General features: G+C 34.1%; 3 protein-coding genes and 1 long non-coding RNA gene across 5 annotated transcripts; all 4 read right to left on the bottom strand.

Moving 5' to 3' along the window:
* Window positions 1-688: 688 nt before the first annotated feature.
* LOC105948635 (uncharacterized) lies at window positions 689-2,745 on the bottom strand. The gene is made up of 2 exons (XM_088816003.1): window positions 2,658-2,745; window positions 689-1,491 (listed from the first exon to the last, which is right to left on the bottom strand). The coding sequence occupies exons 1-2, from the start codon at window positions 2,743-2,745 to the stop codon at window positions 689-691; spliced, it is 891 nt and encodes a 296-aa protein (XP_088672129.1).
* Window positions 2,746-5,564: 2,819 nt separating this feature from the next.
* On the bottom strand, window positions 5,565-10,601 carry LOC148771478 (uncharacterized). Its single transcript, XR_016030467.1, has 3 exons — window positions 10,309-10,601; window positions 10,153-10,200; window positions 5,565-6,094 (listed from the first exon to the last, which is right to left on the bottom strand). It is a non-coding gene; the product is annotated as an uncharacterized LOC148771478 (long non-coding RNA).
* Window positions 10,602-16,102: 5,501 nt separating this feature from the next.
* On the bottom strand, window positions 16,103-17,755 carry LOC105972538 (uncharacterized). Its single transcript, XM_088816002.1, has 2 exons — window positions 17,666-17,755; window positions 16,103-17,312 (listed from the first exon to the last, which is right to left on the bottom strand). The coding sequence occupies exons 1-2, from the start codon at window positions 17,753-17,755 to the stop codon at window positions 16,668-16,670; spliced, it is 735 nt and encodes a 244-aa protein (XP_088672128.1). The 3' UTR covers window positions 16,103-16,667.
* Window positions 17,756-19,796: 2,041 nt separating this feature from the next.
* Window positions 19,797-24,462, bottom strand: LOC105972534 (ran-binding protein M homolog). Of its 2 annotated transcripts, XM_088815368.1 has the most exons (12): window positions 24,092-24,462; window positions 23,419-23,562; window positions 23,146-23,295; window positions 22,984-23,035; window positions 22,586-22,665; window positions 22,122-22,278; window positions 21,759-21,827; window positions 21,401-21,460; window positions 21,117-21,203; window positions 20,776-20,980; window positions 20,025-20,328; window positions 19,797-19,984 (listed from the first exon to the last, which is right to left on the bottom strand). In XM_088815368.1, exons 1-11 carry the CDS (start codon window positions 24,349-24,351, stop codon window positions 20,312-20,314), a joined length of 1,281 nt encoding a protein of 426 aa, XP_088671494.1. In that variant the 5' UTR covers window positions 24,352-24,462; the 3' UTR covers window positions 19,797-19,984; window positions 20,025-20,311. The 2 variants fall into 2 exon arrangements, with proteins under 2 accessions (XP_088671494.1, XP_012852947.2); XM_012997493.2 differs by lacking the exons at window positions 19,797-19,984; window positions 20,025-20,328 and having other exon boundaries at window positions 20,459-20,980; window positions 24,092-24,452.
* Window positions 24,463-25,543: the final 1,081 nt, after the last annotated feature.

Below are 25,543 nucleotides of genomic sequence, written 5' to 3'. Positions count from 1 at the left end.
TATTTACTAGGACAGTTTAACAAATTAGACAAATTGCTATTTTCGTTATGTTTTACACATATCGTGTGCTAACTAGTGCAACTAGCGATGTAATGAACCAAGCAAAGTCGGCATTTTCACTGAACGATGTAAAAGTTTATAGTTGTTGTTTGCTATTTGTTGTTTGCTGTTTATAACATAAAAGACGGAGGTACGTATTTGCTGAATAGCTTCGTGTTTGTGGTCTGTAGCAAATTTACCATTTGCGAAATGGTAAAACATGAACATAAGCTAATCAAAACATGAACATAAGCTAATCAAAATTTACCATCTGCTAAATTGTTCATTTCATTTAAAATGGTAAAACATCAACATAAGCTAATAATAAATAAAAAACAAAAAATTCAAAAATAGAAGCTTGAAAATCATAGCACAAGTTCTTAAATGAAAGATAAAAAAATATAACTAAAAAGCATCACCCCTAAGAATACATCGGATTTGTACGAGATTTCTTGTTGTGATTACCGAGTTCTTTACATCTCCCGCATCTTATTTTCCTTTTTATCTTCTCGCCAACAGACGATATCCTCTTCTTCTTTGGTCTACCACGATGTGTTTTAAATTCAGGAGGGCAAACGCAAACTTCATCATCCCTTGAACTGTGTCTCACAAACGGATAAATGGGTGAGGCATAACATTCCCTGTAATATTATGCGTAATATAATTTGTCAATGTAATCGTACGGTTGTGACGTCTCATTGACTAATACATACACCGCATGAACACATGGGAACCCAAGTATCTGCCACTTTCGACATGTGCAAGTTTTTTGTGACAAATCTACGACCATGGACGGGTCACTAAGAACTTCGTAAATATCATTCTTAGCTTTCCATGTCCTACATTCGAGTTCAAGCTCTCCCAAAGATTTCTCGTACTTGGGGCAACATATGGTCGACCACTTGGATGATTTATCTCTCCTTTCTGTCATTTTTTTCATCAATTCACTCATAATTGTATCTATCATAGTCATAACCGGTAAGTCGCGATAATCAAGGATTTTTGAATTCCATGATTCAACGCCATTTGAATACATTTCACCATATCGTTGCCCTTCGAAATATGCGTTCGCCCAATTGTGATAAGGCAAGTCATTCAAAAAATTGACAATTCTGGTTGACCCACTAGCTTTAAGCTTCTCAATCTTATTGTCGAACGATGTCTTTGAGAATTCAAATGCACATGATATAAATTGGCTAACGATTGCCTCCCTGTAACCAGTTGAGACCCCTTTAAACTTGTTGTTCAAATTACCTGTCATGTGTCTGAGGCAAAAGGAGTGAAAAGAGTTTGGGAACACTTTTTTAACCCCGACCAGAATGCCATGTTGTCTGTCGGAAATAAACGTGAATACACGATTGTCGTTTATTGCCTGTTTTAACAATGCTAAAAACCAGTCCCAGCTATCATCGTTTTCTTTGTTAACTATAGCAAATGCAATAGGGAAAAGTCCTGCATCAAACAATACATAAAAAAAAAAAAATTTAAACATGATACTGCTTGACATAATATAAATGCATATTAAAAATGATACTGCTTGTACATCGCACACTAACTGGGAAGCAATGATCTTTGTCGTTTGCAATATATATAAAAATTTGCCATTGGTAAAAAATGGTGAGACAAACAACACAGATATTTGCATTTCGCATTTCGCAGTTACTGGTTCGTGATTGCAATCTGCAATTTGCAGTTTTACCAATATATACAAAAGGGAAAATTTGATTGACACCCCTTCAGAACTCGTAAAACATACCACATTTAACACATTCAACATAAAACATTAACACATTCAGTACACACAGTTACTACCAAGAAAATATGTAATAAATTTTAAATTACTAACCATCGTTAGCGTCTTTTGACACGACACTGAGAAGAATACCGCCGAATTTGCCTTTAAGAAATGTTCCATCAATTTGTATCATTGGCCGACAAGCGCGAAAACAAATTAAGCATCCACTAAACGCAAAGAAACATCGTTTGAATGCCAAAGTCTCTTGGACATATTGTACATCGAACACACTACCAGGATTGGCTCGTTCTGCTTCCTTAAAATACGCGACTAACGCAGAACATAGTAAGTAACATTGATTCCGTACTTATCCCTAACTTGTTTTACAACATCGGTAGGCGTCATTTGTGGCATGATTCGTACGTCACCAACCATTAATTCACCCACAATTTATGTACTCATTCTAATTTTTTTCGAACGACATAGTGCCACACCACAAGTATGCGATTTATTGAAAGTTCTTATGTAGGAAAATCCATTATTTATGTTTACAGTAGCATGAATCCTCCAAGGGCAATTTTTAGCTTCTTTTTGTTTGCACACAGCAGTCACCCTTTTTCTGTCATTATTCAAATACTCAAATTGAAAACCGCACTGATACGCAAATTTCACTAAACATTTTCTAAAATTTTCTACCCCCTCTTCAAATACTTGCCCCGCATCTTGTATTAAATAACTCCACTTTAATTTGCACTCAACATTGTCCTTTCGTTCTGTGATCCTCCGGGTGAAATTCGAGCTGACGTTGCATTTTCATAAACTGTAATAATTTGGTTTTCATTTGGTGAATCAAAAATATCCATGTTATCATTCGCTAACATACCATCTTTTAAGGTAACTTTCACAAATACTTCGTCGATTGAAAATTTTTCAACGTAATCCATCATCACCCCAACATCTTCGTCATCCATCAGGCCGCATTCCCCGTGATTTAACAAATTATATGTCAATGAAAAATTACCCGGATATAGGCAACTCCACTTCGAGCAAACAAAATCAACTAATTTCTTATAACTCGTTCCATCCGACACTTTCTTCACCGATACTAATACATCATACCTGAACACCGATTTTGTGGAGAACGATAAACTGCAAACAATATTGAACGAAAATTAAGTTGTAAAAACGACGATTAATAAATCGAAAATTTAAAACAACAAACATCAATTAACAAACCTTTTCGTATGATTCAATTTCATGTTGATTGCTGGCCGAAAAAAGGATTAACAGATTATCAACACCGACTCTCGCGTTTAATTGTAATACGCTCGTATTGGTTTGTCGAACTATTCATGATGATCTCATTTCCACTTGAATCGACTAAGATCTGTTTTCCAAACGTCTTACACGATACTCTGCCTTCAATCGTGATTAGTGGGATTTAATTTCCCAACTTTACGTAAATAACTGAATCCCCTAAAATATGTTTATTCAATAAGGGTACTTATGTCTATATATTCTTTTTATTATTTAATTTATATTATTTTTTTATGTGGAAGGACCTAGGCCTATATTCATCTAGCAACTAGAACTTCTACCTATATAAGTCCAAAATAAGGGGTGTCTAGCAAATTTCCCCATAAATAGGGCACTTTACAAATAAGTCCGTACTTATTCATAAAGAGATCCAGATTATAAATTCTTTTACAAAAAAATCCATACATGGTTCATATTTTTGTAAAAGAATAAAATAGCCCCTTATACTTTAATATTCTCCAACTTCATTATTTAATTTAATTAAACCTCAATTTTCACAGATTGTTCAATTTTGACCAAAAACACATTTTTATGGACAATTTCGTCCGTCACCGTCTTTGACCGCCGGTCTCTGGCGTTGACTTTTTTTTTCTTCCTGATTTTTCCGCCGGTTTCCGGCGTTGATTTTTTTTATTTTTATTTTTTATTTTTTTTCTTCCTAATTTTTCCGCCACCGGTTTCCGCCGTTGACTTTTTCGATTTTTTTATTTTATTTATTTTATTTATTTTTTCTTTCTTTCTTTCTGTAACATCTTATTTTTTTCCCGCTTAACAGCAATACTGTTGTGATTGATAGTAATATTAACTATATTACTGTTAAACACAGTAAAATTAACTATATTACAGTCTAACACAATAATATTGTTATATTAATCTCTAGCACAGTTATATTAATTAGGGATAATTAATGAAAACCCCCCCACATCATTTACATATATTAGGGTGGATATAACCCCCTTTTCATAATTAGTGAGAACCCCCCCCTTGTATTAAATACGAATTTTAATAATTAATTATATAATTGACATTTACATATTCACCCCTGTGTAATTAATTTATTTTAGGCACGTGATTTTAAGAAATTCTCAGAGATCACGATATATCGGCATATTCCATAACCGTCTCATTTCTCTCAAACATCGTGTTAATTTTTGAAACGTTTCTAAGGCGCGCTTTGAGATTCAGATCTGATTCCGTTCAGAGAGTCGGCGACCGTAGTTGAAGAAGGCGATTTATTTTTATTTTTTTTGTTCGCAACGTAGCTGTTTTGAGCGCTGATTCGATGCATTTAATTTGGATTCATATCTATGGTGATTCTGATCTAATTGCAGAAGGTGGTTTGTAATTGATTTCATCTATGCGAACTGTTGTTTTGTTGTTTGTGCGAACGATAGCATATGGAATATTTATGTTGTTATGTATGAACGAGGGATTTTTTTTTTTTTGCTGATTATGTTGAGATTTTATAGTCGTGTTATGCAGGTAACACAGTTATTTTTTTGCAGTAACATGTTCGTAATTTAAATATAGTTGATTTACTTATAGTCGTTTATGCAATAACTAATCATGGTTGTTTCATGAGTATTCTCTATTAACTGCATTTTCATTTAAATCTTATGTTTGTTGTAGATGGATAGCAGTGTTAATATTTTTGTGAAGTACGGGGGTTTGGTTGCTTTGAAGCGATCTTCTTGACTTACTATCCAAGCATTGGTTGATTTTGCTTGTTCGAAATGACAATGTCTGAATGCATCTAATATAAGCATCATATATATGGTGGCAGATTGTGGAGAATGTATTATTGCGGATGATGAAGACTTGGTATCCATGTTTGCATTGATGCGCGAGTTATCTTTAGTGCGTATAAATGTCGTGGTGAAGGGTGCAACTAGCATTGTGATTCGACCAATTCAACATGTAGTTGCACCAATTTGGCACATCCACGCGCAGATGTTGCTGCCAATGATTGGCTATGACAAAGATGTTGAGGATACGGAAGATCGTGATTTGGAAATCATAATAAGAAAACATGCCGCATGTGGGTGGAATTTTTATAATTTATCCTTTTTTTTATTGTAGTTGGTTTTGTTTTTTTATATCGGCAATCTTATTTGTACATTGGTTAAACAGTTTGATTAAACAGTTCGAATATATGCCTTTCACGTTTTTCAAGTTTGTGGTTGTTGTTGATTGGTTTACTATTGTTGGTATAGTTTAGTTTAGTTCGATTAAATAGATCAAATATACGTTATATTAAGTATAGTTCAGTTCACTGATATGCTTTTATTTGTGCGATGTTTTCAACATATGGTAATCAATGTACAAATTTATCAACTATTTTTTTTAATAAACAATAGTTGTATTCAAATTTGTTGTTCTCATAAAGTATATAGATGAAAACTAGGTATAAAATACGTCATATATAACTAACATTGTCCTTTGTCATAACATGAGAAATGTGAAATAGTTTCCACTACAGCACACGATTGTGCTTTCAGCAACAAAAAAAACATACACCTATTAATGAACATCTATTATAAACCAATATCAGCCACTACAGAAATTAATCACCGGGAACATAAAATACCAAATAAAACATTCTACGCAAGTTTACAACTACATTAAGCTAAAAGTTTGCTCAAAAAACAACTTCCCAAAAGTAATAATATGTCAACATAAAATACCAAAAAAAAGATTCTACGCAAGTTTACAACGACATAAAACTAAAATAATCAAGCGATGTTTTTGTTCAAATTCATCTTTTGATTCCCCAATCTAGAAATATTGCATAATTCCAGTTCGCATTGCTGGGTATTCTGATTCAGCTTTGTCCTTTATGATTGGTTGTTGCTCGAATTTTTTTTTAATCAAATACAAAACCACCACACCGCAATCAACACTATCATCCTTTTGTTGTGGCGCTTCAGCGAGTGAAACGATTTGCTCTTCTGGACATACGAGTACTAGGTTGTGATGTTATGCTGTTTTTTCCAGGGCCTTTTTCTGAAATTGTACATTATGTAAGTTAAAGGTGTATTATCTTGTAATTTAAAAACCATGTCTAATGGAAAAATCAAATTAAGTTACAATATTGACAAATAAACAATTTTTGGTATCAACCTTTCTAAGAGGCTTCATTTAAAATCCAATTATTTACAGAACAGTCAATTTACAGAATAGTCTGTTTACATAATAGTCTATTTACATCCCAATGAACTATTTACAGAATAGTCTATTAATACTCTACACAAATAGTCCATTTAATACTCCAAGAACAGTCAAGGCAAACAACCAATAGACTATTTTGATTCACATTGTGTCATGCGATTTTTTGACTGAACAAGTTCTACATACAAATGTCCACTAATTCCAGCAAGAATAACAGATTAATAACAATTCTTAATGAACTATTTAAACAAACATCTACGATACAGTCATATATTCTACAATTACATAATTTACAAGCAATTGCTTACAAGATAGTCTGTTTGCGGTATACTCAAACACGAACTACACTGTCTATTTTCAAAGTCATTCATTATAACTATATACCAACAAAACCATATATGTATGATTCAACTATTTCTATTTTAGCTAATTACAAACCAACTACTTAACAAATTCATCTATTTAAAATTATATTAATTTCCCCATAAATAGACTTCAAGCCCACGATTTCACAGTCAACAATTCGCAATGAACTATTTACAGAATAGTCTATTTACATTTAACGCAAATAGTCGAATTAATACTCCAGGAACAGTCAAGACAAATTCAAAAAAATCTATTAACAGTTAACACAAATAGTCTATTAATACTTCAAGAACATTCAAGACACACATGCAAATTGACTATTTTGATTCACATTGTGTCATGCGTTTTTTTTTTTGACTGAACAAGTTCTACATACAAAATTCCCACTAATTCCAGCAACAATAACAGATTAATAACAATTCTTAATGAACTATTTAAACAAACATCTACGATACATCCATATATTCTACGCATACATAGTTTACAAGGAATTACTTACAAAATAGTCTGTTTACAGTATACTCAAACACGAACTACACTGTCTATTTTCAATGTCATTCATTCTAACTATATACCAACAAAACCATATATCTAAGATTCAACTATTTCTATTTTAGCTAATTACAAAACAACTACTTAACAAATTCATCTATTTAAAATTATATTATTTTCCCCATAAATAGACTTCAAGGCCACAATTTTCACAGTCAACAATTCGCAATGAACTATTTACAGAATAGTCTATTTACATTTAACGCAAATAGTCGAATTAATACTCTAGGAACAGTCAAGACAAATTCCAAAAAAATCTATTAACAGTTAACACAAATAGTCTATTAATACTTCAAGAACATTCAAGACACACATGCAAATTGACTATTTTGATTCACATTGTGTCATGCGTTTTTTTTTTTTGACTGAAAAAGTTCTACATACAAAATTCCCACTAATTCCAGCAACAATAACAGATTAATAACAATTCTTAACGAACTATTAAAACAAACATCTACGATACATTCATATATTCTACGAATACATAGTTTACAAGGAATTGCTTACAAAATAGTCTGTTTACAGTATACTCAAACACGAACTACACTGTCTATTTTCAAAGTCATTCATTCTAACTATATACCAACAAAACCATATATGTAAGATTCAACTATTTCTATTTTAGCTAATTACAAAACAACTACTTAACAAATTCATCTATTTAAAATTATATTAATTTCCCCATAAATAGACTTCAAGGCCACAATTTTCACAGTCAACAATTCGCAATGAACTATTTACAGAATAGTCTATTTACATTTAACACAAATAGTCGAATTAATACTCTAGGAACAGTCAAGACAAATTCCAAAAAAATCTATTAACAGTTAACACTAGGGCTGGGCAAAAATTACCAAATACCGATTACCACGGTATACCTACCATAAATTACCGAATAAATACCGAACTATCGGTTACCACTACATTTGGTACGGTATCGGTACCGTACCATTGCCTTACGGTACGGTAGCGGTATTGTATCTTCAATACCATGGTAATACCGTACCGTACCGCAACTTTGTATTTTTAAAATTAGTTAATATATTCAACAAATATTCAACTTTATACTTTATATTCAACTTTAGATAAAAAAAAAATATAGTCAACAAATATTATAAAGAAAATAAAAAACAAGAATAACGATATGATACATCATATATATATTATATATACATAATTATAATTTTTTTATTATCTTCATATATTTATGCAAACTCAATATTAGCTCTCGTTAAAGTTGTTTATGTCACGTACTTCTTTAGTTTCAAAGTCCAATTAATCACTTATTGGTGGAATACTTTTTGCCATATTTTCTTCTCCCTTTCTTTCCCCCTGAGTTCCCAGTCTTCTGTTTCATTTGCATTATTGCAAATTTTTTTTTTTTTTATTCTCTTACTTAAACCATCAAACTTTTTTGCTCATTACAAGTTTCTACAATTTTTCTATAGATATCTTAGTAAGCATTAGTTAATTAAAGCAACATATGCTACTACGGTTGTATAATGTATATTCATGTAGATTGCTTGATCGATCACCATATTCATTTGCTTAATTTGTTGTATTTATGCATTTATTTAGTATTCATCTTAATTATGGTATCATCCGAGTTCATCAAAAAAATGATGTACGGTAGATTACCACGTACCGATCATACCGTACCGAAACTTATGGTATACCGAATAACGGTATACCGCAATTATTGGTACGGTAACGGTATAGAATTTTTCAATACCGAAAGATACGGTAGGTACACGGTATTGAACAAAATGTTCGGTAACCGTACCGAAACCACCCCTAGTTAACACAAATAGTCTATTAATACTTCAAGAACATTCAAGACACACATGCAAATTGACTATTTTGATTCACATTGTGTCATGCGTTTTTTTTTTTTGACTGAAAAAGTTCTACATACAAAATTCCCACTAATTCCAGCAACAATAACAGATTAATAACAATTCTTAACGAACTATTAAAACAAACATCTACGATACATTCATATATTCTACGAATACATAGTTTACAAGGAATTGCTTACAAAATAGTCTGTTTACAGTATACTCAAACACGAACTACACTGTCTATTTTCAAAGTCATTCATTCTAACTATATACCAACAAAACCATATATGTAAGATTCAACTATTTCTATTTTAGCTAATTACAAAACAACTACTTAACAAATTTATCTATTTAAAATTATATTGTTTTCCACATAAATAGACTTCAAGGCCACAATTTTCACAGTCAACAATTCGCAATGAACTATTTACAGAATAGTCTATTTACATTTAACACAAATAGTCGAATTAATACTCTAGGAACAGTCAAGACAAATTCCAAAAAATTCTATTAACAGTTAACACAAATAGTCTATTAATACTTCAAGAACATTCAAGACACACATGCAAATTGACTATTTTGATTCACATTGTGTCATGCGTTTTTTTTGACTGAACAAGTTCTATATACAAATGCCCACTAATTCCAGCAACAATAACAGATTAATAACAATTCTTAATGAACTATTTAAACAAACATCTATGATACAACCATATATTCTACGATTACATAGTTTACAAGGAACTGATTACAAAATAGTCTGTTTGCAGTATACTCAAACATGAACTACACTGTCTATTTTCAAAGTCATTCATTCTAACTATATACTAACAAAACCATATATGTAAGATTCAACTATTTCTATTTTAGCTAATTACAAAACAACTACTTAACAAATTCATCTATTTAAAATTATATTAATTTCCCCATAAATAGACTTCAAGCTCACGATTTTCTCAGTAAATGATTCGTAATGATCTTTTTACAGAATAGTCTATTTACATACAACATAAATAGTCGAATTAATACAGCCAAATAGTCTATTGTGTTTCACAACGTGTTATGTGAATTTTCGACTGAACAAGTTCTACATACAAAGTCCACTAATTCCAGCAAGAATAACAGATTAATCACCTGCGTCGGTTTGCCGAATGTCGTTCAATGCTTTCGTCCTGCGTTCTCCTGTTCACAAAAACAAAATGTAAAACAAACACATTTGTAGACTGTGTTTTTTGGTATAATCAAAAAGAGGATGTTAATGAACAAGACTATTTCAATTGGGATACTTACTGCTCGCAGGCGTCGCTTTATTTTCCGATTGCGGTGCGTTGGTGTCCATTACTTCAGAATTTCACTTATTTTGTAGCTTCGTCGCCTATTTTTTTTTTTTACCCAGAGAACGATACAATATAGTCGTTTCGCAGATTTTGGTGAGTGAGTTTAGGAATTTGGCAGCAATTCGAATTTTTGAGCCATAGGTAATGTCGCCGGCATAATCGTTTAGTTGATTTAGGTTTTGCAGTGGGAGTTATGGAAAGATTTGGGAGAGCGAGATTTTGGGGTAAAATCTCACACGATTTCAGCGATTTTATTTTCCTGATTTCGTGTGTTTTTTTGTATAGAAATAATGTGGCTCCAAGAAGGCTATTTTCGGGATTAATTAAAATAGTGGGTTTCCTACTAATATTGAAAATATGGCTAGATCCTCCATTATTGAAAAAACACTAGAGGGGGTTATGACTAATTGTCCCTATTAATTAACACGACAAAACTCATTATTATAGTGTAATAGAGTAATATTACTACGTTGACCATTCAACAAATGTAAACATAATAAAAAGCAAAAAGAATTTATATTACTGTGAGTGACAGTAATATTACTATAACAATAGTAATATTACCGTCAACCACAGTAATATTACAATAATAGACAGTAATATTATTACGTTACTCCGTGAATAACTCAAAGAAAAAAAACCAAAAAAATAATAATAATATTGATGTGGTTGACAGTAATATTACTATAACAACAGTAATATTATCCTCAACCACAGTAATATTATTGTGTTTACAGTAATATTACAATAATAGACAGTAATATTATTACGTTATTTCGTGAATGACTCAAATAAAACAAAAAAACCTTAAAAAAAAAAATATGTATGTGGTTGATAGTAATATTATTGTGTTTACAGTTATTTTACTGTCAACGACAGTAAGATAATTACGTTAATCAAACAAAATTAAAAAAAAATAACAAAAATAAATAAATAATAATACTACGTTAATTTACTGTCAACGACAATACAAATACATAAATGTATAGTCAACGGCAGTACAATTACGTTAATGTACTGTCAGTGACAGTATAATTACGTTAATTTACTGTCAGTGACTGTATAATTACCTTTAATGACAACACAATTACGATCAACATTTAGCAGCGGACGTTTAAAAAAAAAAAAGTCAACGCCGGAATCCGGCGGCAGAAAAAATAGACCAGGACAAAAAATCGAAAAGTCAACACTGGAATCCGGCGGCAAACAAATATTTTTCGATTTTTTTTTTAAAACAAAAGTCAAAATTGAATTTTTGTGGTCAAAATTGATTAAATTGGAGTTACAATTAAGAATTGGGTGTAAAGGGTTGGGGATAATTTTGTCATATACGTGAATTTTTCTTTATTTTTAATAAATATTAAAGGGATGGACTTATTGGTAAAAGAGATATGGGGTTACAATTAAAAATTGAGTTTAAAAGGTTGGGGGTAATTTTGTCATATACATAAATTTTTTCTTTATTTATAATAAATATTAAAGAGATGAGTTTATTGGTGAAAGAGATATAACCCCTAAACCTAGATTAATAAAGATGATTGGTTAGGAACTTATGCACAAAAACCCCGAGATAATTTTTTTTTTCTTTTAACAAATTAGTTGATCTAGTTATGTTCATGAAAGGGCTCGTTTTGCATGTATTTTGTGCAATGTTTTTAGAACCGGACCGGCTATAAAACCGGAGGTCATGGGTTTATAGGGTCGAACCGATTCAACCAGGTTTTTGATTTTTTTAATATGCCATTATTTTATTAATTTTAATGTTTTGAAAATTAATTTCTTTATATTTTTAATTTATCACTTATTATTTTCACTTTTATCTACTTCACCTCACTTTTTACTCTATTTTATTGATTGTACTCTATATTTTTTTCATTTTTTATTCTTAAAATCCGGCAATCGGCCACCCCTATTCGATCACCCATGATCATATCCTACAATCCTTTGACAACTGATGACTAGATCTGGCCACCCACTACTAAGTTCGTCAAGGATCGCTCAAATCTAACCACAAATAAAAACTTCAGTGGTGATTCGAGACGTTTTGGCCGAAAATTGGTTTCTTTGACTGACTCGTCGGTTCTCGGGTTTTACCCGTTCGAACCGAATTTTGGTCATTGACTCTGGTTTTCGATTTTTTCGGTTGTAGATGTCAGACCGCACGACTTTATTGCCGGGTCACGGTCGAACCACTCCGACCGGCCGGTTCGGTCCGGTTCTAACAACATTGATTATATGCTATTATGTATCTATGTACTCTAATTTCTTTTATTTATTTATTTTTGCGTTCGTTCGTGGTTTTTGTCTTTTTTTTTTTTTTTTTGTATATTGTATTTCTGTGTTTTATTTAAAGTGGTGCTATTTCCACCTCCAAAGTATCTCAATTCACCACCAAATATTATAAAATATCATAAATACCATCAATTTTTTAATCCACTACCCTTCCTTATATTCACTTAATCGTCACGTGTTCTAAGTTATTTCTATTTTATTTTATTTTTTTATATTATAATTTTTTTTTTAGTTTTTCTTTTGCAATGAAATATTTATCACAAGATATTTAAACTTCCATATCATATGATCCACATATTATGTAATTTTGTTTTTGGAGACATAATTATATTAAGCCAAACTGGCGAATTCTGGAAGAAGTTCAGGACCTTCCATACAAGCACTCTTAATTTATTTCTCCAGAAAGGTGAATTCCTGCTCGTTTTGACCTTCGTAAATGTTTTTCTCTGACAAAAGTATTATTCACTTAAGGTGGAGAGGGTGAGATTTCCAGTGAAAATGTGGGGTATTTTTTATAAATATTTTAATTAGTTTAGTGGTAGACGGTTTATAAATTTGTAAAATATATAGGTGAAAGAAGAAGAAAGGGGTAAAATAGGAAATTATTTAATTTGGTGGTGAAATAAGATATTTTGAGGGTAGAAATAGCACGTCTCTTTAATTTGGTGGTGAAATAAGATATTTTGAGGGTAGAAATAGCACGTCTCTTTATTTAAAAATTAGGTCGTGAGAAAGCATTATCAACGTTCGAAGGGAATTTGGTAACGGAAACGCAAGTCGAACCACAAGTGGCCACAAATGGGCCATGTCGTAACATTCGCCATATGCCGCAACAATTTTAATGGCCATCTAGCAACATACACCGTATGACGCAACATTTTTTTGTATATCTATTTATTTGTTTTATTTCAGATCAATTTAGGTTGTGAGTAAGCATTTTTGCCGTTCGAAGGGAATTTGGTACCGAAAACGGAAGTTGAACCAAAAGTGGCTACAAAGGGGCCATGTCGCAACATGGACCATATGCCGCAACAGTTTCAATGGCCATGTAGCGCGACATGCGTCCAGGCTCGCGGCATGAAGATGCTGCAAAGTGTCATGCCGCGGCACAAACATGAAGTTGCGGCCTGTGGAAGTTCAAGAAAGATTTGATCAAGGACCTATGTCGCGACTCGCGACCTACTCCGAAAGATTATAAGGGCCGTGTCGCGACATTAAAAAGTGCATTTTCAATGCATAACGTATGAATAATTGATATGTAGGGTCATTGAGACAATGTTCAATATCATAAGATCAATACATATCCTTGAGGTTTTTTTACCTCGACTCTAGTTCTTTATGATCATAGTTTATTTCCAATCTTACATATGATTGTTCCTAAAAATTGGTGTGATACATTTTTTTAGCATGAATAGTATCATATTTTGTCAATCTTATAACAATATCAAAGTAAATTAAATGTTTATTGAATTTGTAAATATATGAGATTCTACTTAAACAAAGTTATTAATATTTTGAATTTGTTTATGATAGATATAATGGATCTAATACCTTATTTTTTATTTAAAAATGAAATAGAATAACCTTAATTGACTACCAAAATAGTCGATTAACAATTTAAAATCGACTACCAGAGCATAGTCGATTAACTTAATCGACTACCAAAATACGTAGTCAATTAAGGGTCCAGCTTGCGCGAATTTCTCTATCCGGGTCGTCCTTCCGCCCGATCCACCGAAAAACCCTAGATTTGATTTGCCTTCCCTATCGTCACCACACCACCGCCACACCACACCATCACCACCCCACTTCGATAAGTTCTCGCCTCCGCAGCCTGCTGCACCACCACTCTCCGCCGCCTGCTGCACCACCATTCTCAACGTCAATATAAAGTACCACGAAAATATAATCTTCCCAAAACTCCAGAAAACCCACAACTTGCACCATATAAAAAATTCACTCATAAAAACCAACACCACCACACAAATAACAGAGACACAAATTGATATATACGCATACGAAAAGAAGCATTAAGCTCGGTTGTAAACAAATAATCACCTAACAGCTTCTGAGAGAATTTCTTTGATAATTTATATACAAGTATAAATACAGGGGTAAATTAGAATCCTAATCTGGCAAATCCTGCGTTATGTCTTTCCGCTCCTCCCCCTTCCGGATCGACTTGCTGGAGTCGAAGGACGTGGTCCCCACCGCCGTCAAGTACCTCGCCGGAGACGAATTGGTTGCAGAAATCCTCGACAACATGACCCTGAGAAGGAGAAGGATAGTCGTTCTAGCGGCGTTGTTCTTCGCCTCCGGATCGAGCCTCGTTGTTGATAGCGATAGTTTGGAGAGGCGGGAAGCACCGGTTGTATCGGTATCCTAGAGATTTGGTGTATTGTTTCCTGGTTCGCTCTGAGCCATGTTCCATAGGGGAGGGTTTCACCGTGCTCGTCGAAACTTTCCTCGTATCTCTTCGGGCACATTTGTTCCCCATAAGAAACAGAAGTTCGGTAAACGCTCATAAGTAAAGTCCAACCAAACCCTAGAAAGCAAACATCAAATAGCAAAGCAATATAGACAAGTAAAGCGTGCTCGATCGATTCGGTGTGGAGATTCAAACGCAGAAACCATAGCCAATCCACAGCTTATACAGTGATGATGAAATTCAGGCCTCTCATTGAGAAAGAATCCGAGAGTTTACTTGTTCCTTTGTTACTCTATATATATTTTATGTACTCCTTTTATATATCGACTACCATTTTTTCTTCGTTTGCTTTTTCTACTGTTTGATTGGACAAGGATTCTAAACTGTTAACCCTAAATAAACTATATTTTGACATTTTTCTACAGTGGGTGGTGATCGAAAACACACTCAACCATAGAATTATCTTAATTTATATGATGACACAAACATATGAATGTAGAATACAAAGGAAGACAAGCAAGCCGCTGTTGTTATCTTGATGTACATTAATCCCACAATATTGAGAATTTATCGAGTCATTGATAAACCATAAATAGTTGTCTAAAAAATCCAACTCCACTCGTGAAGGTGTTATCAGGTATAAACTACGACGCATGGCAGTACAAACAAAACAAGAGTCTTATCCTTAAGCATAAAGTACCCCAAATAAACTATCCACATAATCTAACATTTATTTTAATTGACAAATAATATTTACCACAAAATGACAGACATTCACAGAAAACAAAGATAACTAAGGGACTATCAGTTTGTTCAAGAACTCGAAACACGATCAAATAATAGAGTTAATTGCATAGACCCCCCTGTGTTATTTCTCGGAAGCAAAAAACCCCCCCGGAAAAAACAATTAGCATATAACCCCTTATGTTGTATTTTAGTTAGCCCACCGCCCCTTTATGTGCACTGGCTCGTTGACTTACGTGAAATGACAGAATTGCCCTTAATAAAAATTAAAGCAAAAAAGAAAAAAAATCAAACTGATTTAATTACAAATAACCTAAATTTAGAGGACCAAATTGTAATTTCCAAAGTTTACACCTTCTTCCCTATTTCCGTCAGCACCGCCGCCGTCTGGCCCTCCGACTCCTCTTCCCTGTCAAAACGCCAACCACAATTCCCAAACCCACCGCCGCCGTCTGGCCCTCCAACTCCTCTTCCCCGTCAAAACGCTAACCACAATTCCCAAACCCACCGCCGCCGTCTGGCCCTCCTCTTCCCCGTCAAAACGCCAACCACAATTCCCAAACCCACCGCCGCCGTCTGGCCCTCCGACTCCTCTTCCCCGTCAAAACGCCAACCATAATTCCCAAACCCACCGTCGCCGTCTGGCCCTCCGACTCCTCTTCGATTCCCCGTCAAAACGCCAACCACAATTCCCAAACCCACCGCCGTCGTCGGATTCCGCCTCACCTCCCGAATCTCCGCCATTTCGTCCTCCGGCCTCATCACCGCCTGGACCAATCGTTTTTTTTATAACAACTGTAGGTATTATTGCAGGGCAATCGATTGGAGAACCGGGTACTCAATTAACATTAAGAACTTTTCATACCGGCGGCGGAGTATTCACGGGGGGTACTGCAGAACATGTGCGAGCCCCTTCTAATGGAAAAATAAAATTCAATGAGGATTTGCCTCCTTGTTGTTGCTCCCCCACCACCACTTCCACCGCCATAGCTGCCGGAGCTGCCCGTTGTGTCCAAATTACCACCACCAATTTGCTGAAATCCACCACCGTACATTTGTCCTCCATGATGAAATCCCATCACCGGACCACCACCACCACCACCACCACCACCATAAACCCCTCCACCGTTATAACCGCCGCCGCCGGAAGTGACGGCTGAGCCACCGTCTTTGACGGCGGAGACGGAGGTCTTCTCCCCCTCGATCTCCCTGTACTTGGCCAAGTAGACTTTGAGTGGGTCAACGTAGTCTTCGAATCCGAGGGTGGTCATTGCCCAGAGCAAATCGTCGCCGTTGATCGTCTTCCTCTTCTCCCTCTGGCACTTGTCGGAGGCCTCGCCGGTGACGAAGCTGATGAACTCCGACACGCACTCCTGCACCGTCTCCTTCGCGTCCTTTGATATCTTCGCGTTCGCCGGCAGCAATAAACTGAAAGATCTTGAGCTATGGAACAAAGGAAGAAACCACAGCTTTTTTTTTGCCCCTTTTCTTTTTTATTTTCGTCTTTATTATTTTATTTGGAAGAAATTCTGGGAATTGGGTGTTGTTTTGTCATTCATGGAGACTGAAGGGTTTTTATGTCTTTTCCTGTCCTAAAATATCCTAAAACGCATGCCCAGCTGCATGAACTGCGAGTGTATCCCACGATTCGCTCGTAGGGTCCTTATTGTCATTGACTTCCTTTCATAGGGGGGTATTTGCTAATTCTTTTATCAGAGGGGGTTTTTTGACAATTAGACATTTCACAGGGGAGCCGAGTGCAAATACCCCTCAAATAATAATACAAGAACATTAATAAATTAAAACAAAAAATAATGAAGAAAAAAGAAAAGAAAAGTTATTGTACCTCGTTCAGGAGCTCGATATTGCCTATCGAAATCGATTCCTTGACAGCCAATCGTAAATCCATCATTTGAATACAAATTTCTGCTGTCATTACATTAAGGAATTCCAAAATATGTCGAATTAAAACATAATAAATGAAGCTGGTAAAAATAAATAAACAATAAGGATGCGCGCGGTTCCTGATTCAAGCTCGAAAGATGTAACAGCATCCTTGTAACCTTCGGTCACCATGAAATCTTAGTTATTTTTTTAAAGTCAAGCCTCCTCTTTCATTATTTTACAATCATAATATTTTTCAGTACACTAAATTTATCAAAATTTGAATTATTAAAGCAAATTAAAAAAATTCGAAAGATTTAAAAAAAATATTTTATAAATAATACAATAATAATAAAAAAAAAATCTAATAACCAAAAAGAATTTTATTAAAATTAAAAATCATCAAAAATGATAAATGCAGGTCCAAAAATGTTAAATGTAATTGGGCGAAAATTGTATATAAGGATTAGGGGTGTAAACGAGCCAAGCCGACTCGTGAGCTCGAAGAGCCGGCTCGTAAAAAGCTCGAACTCGGACTCGAGATTTTCGAGCTCGAGCTCGAGCATTCTGATGAGCCGAGCTCGAGCCGGTTTTCAGTTGTTCATGAGCTCGCGAGCCGGCTCGCGAGCCGGATTTATTATTATTTTTTTATTTATTTTTTATTTTTTATATGTTATTTTTATTTAAATAATGTATAATAATGTAAAATATTATAGAAATAAATAAAAATATTAAAAATATATATAATTACAATTTAGTTTTTATTTTTTATTTTTTTAAATAATTTTTAATAATAAAATAATAATTAAAAAATATTTAAAAAAAAAAAAAAAAGACAATGGGCTCGAGCTCGAGCTCGAGCTCGACAAAATTGACACGAGCTCGAGCTCGAGCCAAAAAAAGAGGAGCTCGACAAAATAAACTCGAGCTCGAGCTCGAGCCAGCCAAAAGAGGCGAGCTCGGCTCGTTTACACCCCTAATAAGGATAGAATAGTACTTTTACCTCTTCAGGGATATCTCAAAGAAAAAATATTTAGACATGGACCTAACCCAATATATTTTTCATATTAGGAGTAGATATCAAAAGGCCCCTTAAAATAATTTGCTTACACACACATTGCACGCTGGGCATACATACATTCACACACACACACACACATATACGTCATATTTGAACTACTTATTCTAAGTTGTCTCCATTATTACGTCTCCCATATTGTTGGTATTGTTCATCTTTACACATATTACTTATGCATCAAACACTTGGTACACATGCAGGTGACTGGTAGCATTTTGTTACAGAAGATGTGGTACTTTGGAAACTTTGAAAAACATTATGTCAAAATTAGCGATATCGATCATCATTGACACCGCTATATATTATTTAAATTAGATATTTAAAGTTGTACGTTGAATTCCACTTTGATATAGCTACAACTTGTACACCATATATATCGAGCATTTATGTTTTAAGAAACGTTTGCACTATGGATTCAAAACATATTACAAAATCATAGACCAAGTAATCAAATGTTTTGAAAAAAAAATATATCAAAATTTACCAAGTAAAATTGACCGAAAATGTTAAAATTATATAGTGGAAAATGGCTCAAACAAACAGTTATATTTATAGGCTTAACAGGGGTATTTTAGTCATATTTTGGAAAAAAATATAACAGTAGGGGGGTTTTTGTATTTATGGATAATACAGAGGATATATTATACAACGTTCATAGTACAAGAGTGTTTTTGTATTTAACCCTTTATTTTATCACCAGAGGCGTAGAGGTGGTGGTTTTCTTCTTCAACTAAGTAGTTTTTTTGTGCATATGGGAGTTTTCTTCACGGCATAATTCTTGAACGTGATAATCTAGGGTTTTTTTTCTTCTATTTTTTATTAACTAATAAAAGAAAAGGAAAATGAATTAAAGGGATATATCATTCCAATAGAGGACGTATAAAAATAAACAAACAACCGAGAGTTAATAGTTTAAAAAATTAAGTAGGGAGTTATGTGTAAGTTGAGAAGGGGTTTTGGTACTTTTAAATACAAAAACCCTATTAAATACCCATATTAAAAAAAAGAAAAAAAAAAAAAAAAGAAGATTATTATTATCTAATAAATGCATAAAATTCGGTCATGTAAAGCTATTATGCATAATAGGGTGATATAAAGCTAGAACACTTGTGGCTTAATTTGGCATAACATACACGCCCGAAAAATCGCATCAGAGAATTACACGTAAAGTGTTAAAAATCACAAATGAAATCCTACTACATACTAAAGTGTTAAAAATCACAAATGAAATCCTACTACATACTAAATGGGGCCTCGAGAACTTTGGCAAATCTTATCAATTCTTTCGTGAGTAAGGTAGTCGAGACCCCTTTGTAGCCTCCCATGCTCAAGGACAGATAGAACCTAACTGCTGCATTGTATATATCAAATTTCTCGCATTCATCAATTGTATTTGCCATCGCCTCTCGAGCAGATTGGCCAGGAGGGATCATGCGAAGCAGCTTCAGCCCCTCCTCCCGATTTCCTCGTAATTTCTCTAACACAATTGGATTAGTCAAAAGTCGGTTCACCACAAAATCTGTGTCACCACTAACAAATCGAGCGCGCTGTCACGGACAGAACCGTGCGGCCTTAGGTCCTTCTCGCCCCTCGCGATAGCTAAGTCAGCCTCTCCCGAATGTGTTGTGAATACTTAAAGTGATGGAAACGAAGAAGGAAATTAAGAAGATAAGAGAGTTGGTAGGAAAAGTACTTTATTACTTGAGTATTTGTTGGATTTATTGTTGGATGATTACAAATGAGGACCCTACCTCTATTTATACAAGACCACCTCCTCAATGGACGGAGGAGATCGATATGATCTAACGGTTGGGAGTAGAACACTCTAAAGAATCCCTAAAATGTCTCTACCTACCACCACCTACCTCTACCTACCACTATACAATTGGGCCAACTTGGGCCTAACCCTATTTGGGCTAAAGTCTTGGTCTTCCTAACCTCCCCAACCCAAGGGAAACTGGCAAGGGGTTGGGTCAAAATTAGCGGGCCGTGACAGCGCGCATTCATAATCCAGCTTCTGGCCTCGCTTAGTAGTCTTTCAAGACGGGACTGCGTGCAAAATGTGACATCTGCTATGTTCGGATTGGTGGATATAACCATGGCATTTACTGCATCAGCCACCAGCTCCCGTTGAGATTCTCCAAGGAGGTATCGAACACTAGACGGGGGCTCGTCGTACATCACCCAGGCTTCACATGCCTAATCGGAATCCGTGAACAAGAAAAACTCTCAAGATTTATTTACTAAAAGCCCAAACATTTTTGGAATACAACATATCAAACTATGCTAAGGAGTGGACTTGTAATAAAAAACCAAATTCTGTTTGACCCTCTACCTTTACAAGATCGGAAGACCATGCCAAGTCCTTAAATTTATCAAATTCACTTCTGCCATACCGTTTCGCTTCATCTAGCTTCCCATGCTGCAATAAATTATCGGACTTGGGTTAAAAATGTTTCCAATTTTCATTAAAAGAAAAATAATAATAATAATAATAATAATAATACAGGCACATCAACAATTGATTGTACATGCATAGAAGAAAATAAATGACAAGTAGAGTTCATAGACATACGAATATACACCGTCACATCAAGCAAATAAGAAAAATATGATTACCCGAATAAGCTCAATAAAATTTTGACAATGTAGCAAAAGGCAAACAGCTGAGGTTTGATCCTGCAAAGAGTTGAACCATTATCAAATTATGAAATAAATTAAACATTAACCATGAAATGGAGGCAATGTTTTTTTATTCATAAAAATAAGATTTATTCATGCAGCACTTCACTACCTACAGTAATTAAGTGAATTCACCTAGAGAGAGGGGAGGGGGTAATAAAATAAAAGAATGCTAGAAAAAGGGGGAAAACAGAAACTTTCAACACTAAGAGCATATGGAAAGCTGACTACATAAAACAATGAAGACAATCATAAGTTAAAATCATTTCAACAGAAATAAATCAATATTATCTACCTGAGTGATCTGAGGATACCATTTCTCAAGTTCAGAAAACGACCCCTCGATGTCACCGGACTGTATTAACTACATAACCATATAACAATATATTAATCAATCAACACTTGTGTGCAAAGAGAATCAGTTTATGAAGCCTTATCATAACAGTAAAACCAATAATAGCACACAGAAAGTCAGAAACACAAGCTTATCTACGACGAAATGAAAAATTAGCAGAAATATCAGAAAGAAGAAAGTATGACATAAACTTAGACGTTGTGTTTTAAATAAGTGACCTTAGGGTTGGCAAAGACTACTGGTTGATAAATCATAGCAACATTTTTCATGTGGATTTGTTAACACGAAAAGGAGTGTTTGTACCTGACGAATAATACTCCTATTCTCCAAGCCGTACAGGCTGCTGTCTTCAACGTTATCACGATTTTCTTGAACTAAAGAGATGGAACTTTCAACAGCTATGTCAAACAGTTTACGAGTCTCTTTATATCCATAATGTTGCAAGTAGGATCGAATTATTCTGAAATCAAAATACCAATATAATTATAAAAAAAATTAAAAAAAAAAATATCAGTTGCAGATCTTAGTCTAAAGTGTTCCAATAAGACTGTAAAGTAAAATCTCGTATATTATTGTCATGATTTTGTTCTGTCAGCATTAAGAAGTAAAATGGATGTTTTCGCATTGAAAAAAAATGCATCAATTTGTATGACGATATTTCCTAAACAAGAAAGGAGACTTATAAACGTGTACTGTCATTAGTGAGGATATGAAGTCAAATTTATTTTTCACTGACGATCATTATCATCAAAACTTGTAGAACTTACCCATAGCTGTCGGCATAGTGTCGTATTGTGAAATTTTTAATTTGTAAGTGGTATTTAGCTCTTTGTTCAGCTACATACATCTGGTCAATGGATTCAAAAAACTTCAGAATACAGTATGACATTTCTCACAGTTTCAGTAAACACTCCTTACTTCTTCTCTTAACATAAATAGGCAATGAAACGACAACGTTGAGACAGTCAGATATTTAAAAGTGGAAACAAGTAGAAGAAACTATGATGAAGTTTAAAATAAGATCTGAAAAAACACGACAAACAATAAAACTTGACAGCTCATAATTTAAAAATCGGTGGATTATGTGGTACTAACATGACTTGGTGGAAAATGAGCTTGCTCACAGAAGAAAGGACTTAAACAGAGAAAAGAAAATAAGACTTACTTTGACATCAAAGACAAATGGAGTCTGTCCAAAGTTTACAGATATCCTGCCCCTATGAGATCAACATCATCAACATTTAACTATCAAAGAAATCAATCAGTAATACTAATTAGCCCCCCATGGGACAAAAAACAAAAAACAAAAATGAAGTAAAATACATACTCCTCGATAACTCTACGATGATATGCTTGCATGTCCTTGAAAGAAAGTCTAGGATAATATCCTTGCGGGCTCGTGGTAGTAACTGTAGGATACACTGGACCATTGGCATTGACTTGTTTATGCACAGACTGTATAAGAACCCCATTTTTTCTGTAACAAAATTCACAAGCAAAACAAATGTATGAAACAATAAATGCTAGAATAGCATTAGAAATCATTTTTATAGTAGAAATGTGAATAATGCTTAATTAATCCAGATGGGAGATGCCTTACGTGAAAAAGAATTGCTCAGTTACGTAGTTGATACCAGCACCGATGGTATCCCCAGCTTTGAAGGTTGGGCCAAAAACGTCTTCAGTGTTATATCCACACGAAATATGCCCATCGTAAGAATATTCCCAAGCGTCTGGTTCTCGGCTGTTTTGAGTCGATGAACAACCATAAGAAACAAATTCTTTCGACCAATTGGATAGATTTCTCAATTATTTCTTTTGAATTTCTTTTTTGCCGTCTCACAATTCAAATCTCATTCTCCTCGTACATGAAATCAAACAGAAATCAGTAAATCAAACAGAATTTCTTTTTTGCCGTCTTTTGTTATAATATTTTAAGTAAAAATATGATTAAAATAAACAGTAAGCAAGTGTGGAGCACATAGGAGAAGCCGGAATTTCTTTGCTACCAACAAACAAGGCACATATCTTTGTAGCTATTCCAATTAACACTAAATCTCCGGCATATATAATTCAATTAAAATCAAAACAATACAATAACGCCAAATACAACAACTAGTCTACAACGTAACCTCTAACCCTAAAAATAAATACATACGAAGAACAATAAATCCAGCAAAAAACCCCAAATATTAAATTCAAAACACCCCAAATATCAATTCCAAAAACCCTAAATAAAAAGAACCAAACAAATTCACAATTGTAAAACATACCAGTGTTCACGATTTTTCAATGTATGAAACCCGATGGCAATCTGCGGGTTTTTGTGAACAAATTCAAAGTAAAATACAGTCATATTCGACGGAGCAGGGTAATTTGTCTGAAATATTATGACGAAGGGCCTGAACACATCATCGGATAGAACTTGATTCAGCGCCATAGGAGGATGCTTTTCCGAAATTTGGCGCCACTGTGCCAAAAAGTACGAGTCAATCGCCGACGATTTGCTCTCCTCCCACGTCTCTTCCAACATTTTTTTTCTCTGGTTTGAATTTGAGGAAAATTTGGAAGATAATCAAAATTGAAGACGGAGAAGAAATGTACAGAAGAGAGATGCCGCGGGAATGGTCTAGAACGAAAAATCAAATAATTCGTGGGCGCGGATTTTGGGCTTCATCAAAAACTATCCAATTATTGTAATATTTATATTTATTAGGGGTTAATATGTTGGGAATTATTTTAGAGATCCTATTCGAAAATATATATAACTAACCCGTAACCACCATATTGTTTATAACCTAGTGCAAATTTAGGGGTGAAAGTCGGATGGATCGGATCGAAATTAGCTTTTTCTAAAAAAAATCGGAAGCACAAAATCAATTCCAATTTAAATTCTAAAATTTTCGGAATCTAAAAATTTATTCCAATTCCAAAAGGCTCGGAAATTTCGAAATTTCGGAAAAAAATCGGAAATCACATAAGCTTTAAAATATCAAAACTTCGCTGAAATTTTCTAAACCGTTCATAATTTTTCAAAAATAAGAATATCCACGTCGATAAAAGTAAAACTAATAACTACTAAATTTCAGTTCAAAACAATAAATAAAAATAAACACAGCATAACATCCAATAAAACTTCTAACAAAAATTCATTATGTCAAAATTCTAAAACAAAACTTATAGGTGTATTTTTCGGAAAATAAGTATTATATAATATATATTATTTATAGGTGTATTTTTCGGAAAAAAAAATCGGAATTTTCAGAATTAATTTCGGAATTAAATCGGATCGGAAATCGAAAATTTTAAATTTATTTTATATAATTTCAATTCCAATCCAAAAAAATCGAAAAACTTCTGAAATCGGAATTTCGGAAGTCGGAATCAAAAAAATTGTTCCAGAATCGGAACTTTTCGAATCGGAATCGGCGAAAATTGGAAATTTCGTTCCAACTTGCACCCCTATGCAAACCCCCTCCATTTGGATAATCCAAAATTGACATACCCCCTAGCCCACTCTGAAGTATCCAGAATACCCTTTTCAATCAGTTTTAAACCCTAGCCAACTCATATCGGTCTCTATCTTCAAATTCTCAGATCCAAATCCTGCCCCCAAGGTCTCTAACCGGCGGTATTGCTTCCCAGAGTCATAACTCTCTCCCCGGTGGTCGGAATTCGATGGTTCAACTATCGGATTCCTCTCATCGAGCTCTTTCTTTGGTGGT

This window comes from Erythranthe guttata, chromosome 3, assembly GCF_056151865.1.
Source record: "Erythranthe guttata isolate IM_541 chromosome 3, IM_541, whole genome shotgun sequence".
Lineage (NCBI taxonomy): Eukaryota > Viridiplantae > Streptophyta > Magnoliopsida > Lamiales > Phrymaceae > Erythranthe > Erythranthe guttata.
The sequence above is the reverse complement of the archived record's forward strand: the minus strand, read 5'-3'. Positions and strand labels throughout refer to the sequence as shown.